Source organism: Fomitopsis serialis, assembly GCF_022376445.1.
Source record: "Fomitopsis serialis strain Sig1Antser10 chromosome Unknown B0H18scaffold_34, whole genome shotgun sequence".
Lineage (NCBI taxonomy): Eukaryota > Fungi > Basidiomycota > Agaricomycetes > Polyporales > Fomitopsidaceae > Fomitopsis > Fomitopsis serialis.
In genome coordinates this window covers 303,489-311,120 of record NW_025954994.1, presented here as the reverse complement: position 1 = coordinate 311,120, position 7,632 = coordinate 303,489, and the positions used below count along the sequence as shown (strand labels likewise).

Sequence of the window (7,632 nt, the reverse complement as noted above, 5' to 3'; positions counted from 1 at the left end):
TCAGTTCTGCCCTTGGGAGAAAGCGGAACGCCACTCACGTTCTCTCGCTGGGATCGACGTAGGCGCCCAGTCCATAGGCGCCGGAGACACAAAGAGCTGCGGAGCCGAGGGTGGCGTCGAGGCCACAGGGCGAGGAGGATACGGTTGGTACCGCTGTGGAGGGCCACGATGTGATCGCGTGGAAAGATGGGGTGTGGAAGCCGGCCGCCTGCAGGGGGAGTCGGGGGAACAGTGGCACTTGGGGGGTGGTCGGCGGTGGTGGAACCTCCAGTGGTTGTTGGTGCTGAAGGGCACTGGAATGGTTGTCGACGTCAAGTCTGCGACTCCGAGCTCAACAAAGCGTACAAAAGACTTACCCATAAGAGTTGGTAGCAGTGTTAGGAACATATGTCGGGTTCATGTTACGAGTTGTAGAGTGAACAGAGAGGTAATGGTTGGCTTTGTGGGGGTCCGATGTGTAGTTGAAGGGGGTAGGAGGTGGGGGTATGTGGATGAGAACAGTTACAAGCGTGGCCAGCCTATTAAGGACGCGCCACCTTCGCCACTGCGCGGCGGGGTCTGAAAAGCACAAAGAGAACGCGTCCCGAGGCCACGTACCACGTGACCGTGTTACATCGCTTCCCCCTTCAGCCTCGCGCAAAGACGCTCCCATCCGCTCTAAGAAACCCGACGATCTTGAACCATTGCAGATGTTTCAAATAGCTACATGCCTGTTACACGGCAAAAGCGTACTTTTGTGTCCAGTAGAAGCTGCATTTGAGTGGTTCAATCCGCAAGTTGAGAGCGTGTGTGACTCGGACGGACACTGACAGGCATCCTAAAGTGTCAATTATTGTGAACACAAACAACACAGTTGAGAAAACGTCTACTTACATTGGCACCAGGTGCTCGTTGCTTTTATTCGACGAACATAGCAGATATTCGTAGCGTGACAGTTGCTGCTAACTGCACAGATGATTAGTCCAGTTCCGTCGGACGGTTGTCACGTCTAACACACCGTCCCTTGCCGCCTCGCCGTCACGTACGACAGATGAATTTTGAGTGGAGTACATCGATGTGCGAGAGTACTCAGACGAAGACATGAGTGCATCCTCTGCGAAATAAAATCTGTCAGTATCTTCACTCACGACGATACCTGTATATCGTAATGCACACCAGGCATCATCCGGGCAATGTCAATCACCCTCAAATGACAATTCGTGGATCGTGTACGATATTGAAAATATATAAGAGAAGGACGGGTAAGGCCTTGACACGAGACTGTCGCAGCTATTCCGCTATCGACAGTCACGTTCTGACATACAGAAGCAAGATGTTTGTTCTCGTGTTGCGGTAGGTCACCTAAAACGTACAGACCTCCGGGGCAATGATTGTCCCTGTCTCGCTGGCAAGGATAGTATATCAGAGACTCGGAGGGACCTCGCATAGCTTGCCCATCCGAGTCTGACGCTCAGCGCCCTTGTGGGATAAGTCAACCAACGGCAAGTCAGGGGCAATTTTAAGGATCGACTCAACGCACGGAAGGTCGCGTGCGCGATCAGGACATAGAGTAGTGTTTCAGTAAGTCGTGGAGACACGGATGCAGGTTAAGTCCCACTCCGATTGATACCTCGACAGACTGAAGCATTCTCTCAACACGGGTCAGGGGAAAAATGCGCCGGACGGTCTCGTAGAAGCCTGCAGGCCGGAGCGTTGCTTACCGTGTTTTACTAGACGGTAACGTTACCATAAACGATGGTTTTCTCGGCATTGGTCTTCATGACCTTGGGGTCAGGCCGCGCATGGCCCTGCAGCCGTCTGACAGACTCGTTTTGACTAGGACCGCGGTTGTGTACTTAAAAGTACTTGCCCGTTTACCTGCGAGGCGGCCCATCCCAGTGTTTTCAGCATAAAGTGTCCTCCGTCGCAGTACCGATCATGGCGTAGCATCAGCTGGAAAGTATGAGAACGCTCGTCGAGGATCATTGCCAGTGGACGTCGGTCGACAGTCACCGTCAGCAAGAGGCTGGCTGGTCCGTAGGCTCTCCGGGCTGACCCGATTTACAGCCACGAAACACGATCACGTTGGTCGCGCGCAATAGTCTCACAGCGCGTCGCGCGACTCGCGTTACATCTGGTAAGACTCTCAGGCTCTCAACTCGTTGCTGCGTCCCGCATGTATGCATATATCTGACTGCGTTTCGCCGTGCCCTCTTTCTCCTCAGGCTGTCGTGAACACGGGACGGCAGACTCGCGGTAAGTACTAGTACTCCCGAGTCCCTGTCACGCAGACTCGACCGCGTCTTAGCAGACAGTGCTCATCATAATCGATGTGGTCTAGACGTGTTGATAAACTTCTCTGGCTGACAACTCTCTGGAACCGACCACCACTTACAATGAGCAGCGACAAAAGTCGAACGGTGACAGGAATGCACGCAGGCACAGACAAGGTTCTGACTGGATATAGGAGGTGGGCATAGTATCGAACGTTTCCGTCCCAAAATCTATGGCTGTCGATCACGCGAGACGCGTAGATCGCTGGCTATTAATCGTGTTCAAGGGAATCCCCGCAAGTCAGAAGCTGCGCCCCACGAGCACGGCATGCGTAGCGAAGTAAGTGGAACTTGAAGCTTGAAGGAGCACTGATGCATCCAACCTCGCTCAATCTGTACCGCATAACCCACTGTGGACATACGAGGGAAGATTCAGGCGGCGCAGCCAAGCCAAGTTGGGCGGGATCTACGTCGACTCCAAGTCAGGAAGTAACGTCAACAATAAGTAGCCCGTCCGAGGCACTATTTCCCGAGTGTGACGTCCACTGCCTAGCTTTGAGTCCGTCTCGCCGCAGTCTGAAGGTTGATCGGAGACGACAGGCGGTCACGACTGTGGTACTAGCCTCCTAGTAGCGAGCCAGACAACTCAACCTGAGGAACCATGTCGCAGTCGCCTTCGCTGAGGCGGGACTTGATGGGTTCTGTAATACCCTAACACGTACAATGTTAGCGACCAGTTAGTTGTTCTGCACTGGTTCTGAATCGTCAACAAACCCAAGAAAGATAGGCGCCCGTGCCGAACAAAGAGCACGCAAACGTTTAACAGGCGAGGGGCTCGTTCAGTCTCCACGGCACCATCGAGCAAGTGGGCGCCCTCGGAGGCGGAGGGCCCGTTGACGAAGAAGATACCATCCAAGCGGGATAGGTGGTATATGCAAGTTGTGCTCTCGCGCGGAGGCGGCCTGCGGGAAACCGTCAGCGAGGCTTCGTACGTGTCTTCTGCGGATCCCTGTGTCGTCGTTGATTGTTTCGCCACAGAGGGAAGAGCCAGACAACGATGCAGACGCAACGTCAACAGGAGGCCCAGGCTACGCAAATACCCTCCGGGAAAAGATTACTCAAGAACTCCTCGAGCACGTCAGGGCCCGGGGCGGGAAGGCTGAACAGCGGTGGGTCAGGAGTCCGCATCGTGGGTGCGCCCGCCGTGATATAGTGTTGCTCGTCGACGCCTACGGTGTCCTGGACAGTGGCCACGAGGCCGCCAGAACAGGAGTTCCCGTCTTGACTGCCACTGAATTTTCTCCGTCCTCCGAGTCGGTCGTATTTTCAACTTCGGTCCTATCCTGTGCGAACCCGACGATCACATACGTGCATGGCACCGTTGGAGCCTCGGTTGAGGTCGTCCATCCCCCCGCCCTGGCTCAGCCCCACCTGGCTGTCAGAGGTCATACGCCCGCATCTCGATGGTGGCTGCAGCCCGAAGGAGCCTGTATGAGCGTCACAGGACACAGCAGGCGCTGTGACCGGAGAGGTGGTTGAGCTGCTGGAGGGTTCCGAGTCGGGGCGTTCGTTGTGATCCGAATCGTCCGGCGTTGACATCTCTGCGTGAGGCTTAGCTCCATTTTTGGCCTGTCTGTGGTACAGCTCGGATTAGTACAAATCGTAGACGTTGGGATGCCTCACACTCACTGCTTCCGACATAATTTCACGTGTGCCACCATGCTCCTCTCCCTCATTGTCTGTACTTCGTCGCATAGCAGACTAGGCCTCCCATGGTTCTCCCCGCAAATCAATCCGACCACAGCACTCCCACGGACAATAGCGGACCTCCGCGCTGTCCAAAATACTGCTGCCGTCGGGGCGTGAGTGAGTCACTTGGAGGTGACGTCGTAGCCTTGCTTCGTATTTACGATTGACCGTGTACAGCGAACTACGCCACACACAATGTGGGCGGGATCCCGAGTCGCTACATATACGGTTCAATGTCGTCGGATGTCGCGGGGTTCGTCGTAGGCATGGCCACAGACTCGGGCCTGGAGGCCGGAGATTCGATACGTCTCCCCCTTGAAGGGCGGGCCACTGAGGTTGTGGTGGTCATGGTGGAAGGCCCCGCGGCCACAGGAGCCGGTGGATCACCATAACCTGCGGGACCGAATAGGGCATAACGGCTGATGCATGGCAGGGCGCTGACCATAGTAGCTGTTGAGACCCGATTAGGTGGGCCACTTGGTGAAGTTTCGCTAAGACTTACGGAGGGAAGTGGTGCGCGTGCCCTACGTTGGTGGCCGTGACTCTGCCGGGTATGGGGTACGAGAAGGTGAAGGTAGGTTGCAGGGCGGTGGGCGGGACGACCGGGCGCTGCTGCAGGACTGGGAGGGTGTTTTGCGCGTTGAAGCTGCTGAATCCCGTCAGCTCGGCCCTCGGTCAAAGCGTCGCTGAGCTTACTGGATAGGCACAGAGCGTGTGGCCGTGATCTCCAGTCGCGGAAGCCATAGGCACAAAGGGTCGAGGGGCAGGCGGTATAGGGTTCTGTGGCCACGAAGGGAGCGATCAATGTTGAGACCAACGCAAGCTGTGTACTTATAAGTGTCGAGGTCATCTTCCGTAGGGGTGGGGACCGAAGTAATACCCTCTATTTTGTCAAAATCGTCTAGGTCATCCGAACGACCATTGTCGTGCCCGTCACGGCTACGGGGTACGACGAGCTGATAGACGGCTACCAGGTAGGGGGGCCGGAGGCGGCAGCAGGGTTGGAAAGGAAGTTTGCGGGAAGCTGTTAGGCTCCAGTCAGGTTGGCCGAGCCGCCTCGTCGATGTGTTGTGAAGCTTACTAGGAATACTGAATGGACCTTTCCCTATTGTGACACACGTAGACGAGTGAGCATCGGCGTCGCGGATATCTCGTCACTTCACTCACTTCGTGAGAAAGCCGTTTACATGCTTTCTCATGCCGCACTTCGCGCTGTCCCCGTGCCGGATGCTATGACTGGATATCCTATGGTCGACGTCGTGATGCGTGTCAGTGGCGCATCTCATTGATGCGTCCTGTGGGCATCGCGAAGACGCACTGCGGAAACGTGGGCTCTGGGATCCGGGCTGACGTGCCGTAAGTAGGTCGACGTACTGGGGTTTTCCCTGCCTGTCTACGGTGAACATGAATCAGCATCTGTATCGCGAAAATCTCGTCAATTCACTCACTTCCTGAGGCAGTCAGCCACATGCCTCCTCATGCTGCGGTTCACCCATGATACCTCCCGGTGGCAGACTAGGCAACGGTACGTCGCGAAGGACCCGTGGTACTCCAGGATATGACGCAGTCGCGTCTGTTCGTCTTCTCAAATGAATCCTGCATTCCGGCCATGGGCAGAATCGAGGGTCGGGATTGTCGAGGATGTATGAGTCGCCATCGACCCAGCGAACAGTGCCCGAGTGCTCCTCAGGCCCCTCCCTCGTCGGAGTGATTAATGCAGTGCACCCTTCAATGGCGCAGGGAAACGGGGGCGCGTCCTGGACGAGCTGCATATGTGCCGAGATATCATCGGTGGTTGCTGAGAAGCAGGTGTCGTCGGCCCCGCGAACAGTGCTCGAGTGCTTCGGAAGCTTGCTCTTGAGCGGTCTGATGATCGACGTGTAACCTTCTGACGTCGAAGGAAAGCGGTAGCGTTTTCCGAACGAGGCATTTAACGGTGGTGAAGTCCTGTACAGATATGGGCACCGACCCAGGTTGACTCGGGGGAGGGGGACGACGCTGTGGCAGAGCCGTCGCTAGAGTGGTTGTCCGCGTGCTATCGCCTCGCTCTGCGTTTTTCGCGAAGGCCAGTCCGCCTGCGGTGAAGCGAGGTTAACATCCGTGTTCCCAAGCTTCGTCATACGACACTTACGTTCCTCGACGCGCCTCCGTGTGTCGGTACTTTTGACCGCATGAACAGCAACGATGACTGCGGGCTCGAACGTCTCCTCATCATCCTAAGGGGCCGCGAATCCCGGAGTTTGCATCGCGGTCTTCATACTAGGCTCTCAATGACGCCTCGGCCTCGTTTTCGCAGACAGACTCTCCGCGCCCGGGTACAGATGTCGGCGGGCCGTTGTCACCGATGCCTCAGCCGTCCGAGGTGAGCTCTACGCCAGTCGAGCGTCAAGGAGTCCAAACAAACGAAGTTGAACTGGCACACACTTGTAGGCGACTGAGGTGCGAGGCCGTCCGGACTGGGCTGTCGATGAACAAGTCCCTGCCCGGGGACCGCCGGCGGAGCACTGCTGATGACCAGTGGAAGCCCGAGTAGGCGATACTCCACGACACTTCTCTGATTTCCACATGAGATTCCCAGTGGAACGTACGGCGTACACGGCTGGTGCAGGATTGGTGAATGCCCGCTGCGACGCTTAAGGACTTGAAGCGCCTGCCTTCGGTCGAACAGTGCTGCGTAGTGCGCTGGCCGGTAGGCTAGCCACTGAAACGACGACACTGCCAGTCAGTCTAAAGGTCAATAGATAGCAAAGACTTACCCTGAAGTACTGTTTGCCATCCTTCGTCGAAGTCAACGCCACAGACGAGCGCTTTGACGCGAATGTTGGTTAGAAGGAATAGTAACGAGTACAGAAAACACCACATCGCTGTAGAGAGAGGAGAGTATCGCGCCGAGTGGCAGAGGAGCAGATAGGATGGCATGCCCAGAAGAAACGGGGCGGTGAGAGCTGATTTCGACGCAGGGAACACGACGCGAAGGGGTATTTATACCCTGAGGCAACCTTCTGGCAAGCGCAGACGGGTCCAATGGGCCATCACAAGAAAAGAAGGAAGCAGGATTAAGAACAATGCATGGCACGTACGAGTCACTGTGTCAAAGTGAGCCGCCACGTCGCTATCGAGCTCATGCATTGTACTGAGACACGAAGCGCCATTCAATTGTTAGACGAGACTGCTCTGCATTGACCACTCATCCTGGGTCTCCCTGTATGAGCAAGGAAAGTCCGAATTTCCGCGCCATGGTTCAGAGTTGCGCGATAGGGATTGTCGGGATTCGTTGCCACGGCATGGCAGATTCGGTGGTGACTTGAATGATGTATGCACTGCTACAGAGGTCGCTCTTCCGCAGACATTGCGCCATATAGGGCGACAGACAGGTCAATCAGGTTCCGGATAGGTGAGAGGGCCAGGCTGAATCTGCAACACAAAGCTGGGGTGAATGCAAGACAATGTCACCCGAGTCGACGTGCAGACAGGCGGCACCACCGAGATCGCGGCCCGATCTTTCAGCCACAGGCGCGTCGAACCCAGTCTAGGACCTGGTGAATACCCTCCTCCTCCTCCTGACGCGGCACCGCGCGCGGATATAGGGGAGGAGTCGTGTTCATAGGACACTTTCAATAACCACTAAGTA

The 7,632-nt window shown here is 56.0% G+C and overlaps 1 protein-coding gene across 1 annotated transcript; it reads right to left on the bottom strand.

Annotated features, from left to right (window-relative positions):
* Window positions 1-2,133: 2,133 nt before the first annotated feature.
* On the bottom strand, window positions 2,134-5,673 carry B0H18DRAFT_1104641 (uncharacterized protein; the record flags this gene model as incomplete). The annotated part of the gene is made up of 14 exons (XM_048032615.1): window positions 5,474-5,673; window positions 5,169-5,417; window positions 4,698-5,090; window positions 4,504-4,647; window positions 4,444-4,451; window positions 4,229-4,394; window positions 4,080-4,182; window positions 3,942-3,991; window positions 3,621-3,885; window positions 3,353-3,491; window positions 3,027-3,251; window positions 2,675-2,718; window positions 2,375-2,521; window positions 2,134-2,259 (listed from the first exon to the last, which is right to left on the bottom strand). The coding sequence occupies exons 2-14, from the start codon at window positions 5,405-5,407 to the stop codon at window positions 2,134-2,136; spliced, it is 2,049 nt and encodes a 682-aa protein (XP_047893314.1). The 5' UTR covers window positions 5,408-5,417; window positions 5,474-5,673.
* Window positions 5,674-7,632: the final 1,959 nt, after the last annotated feature.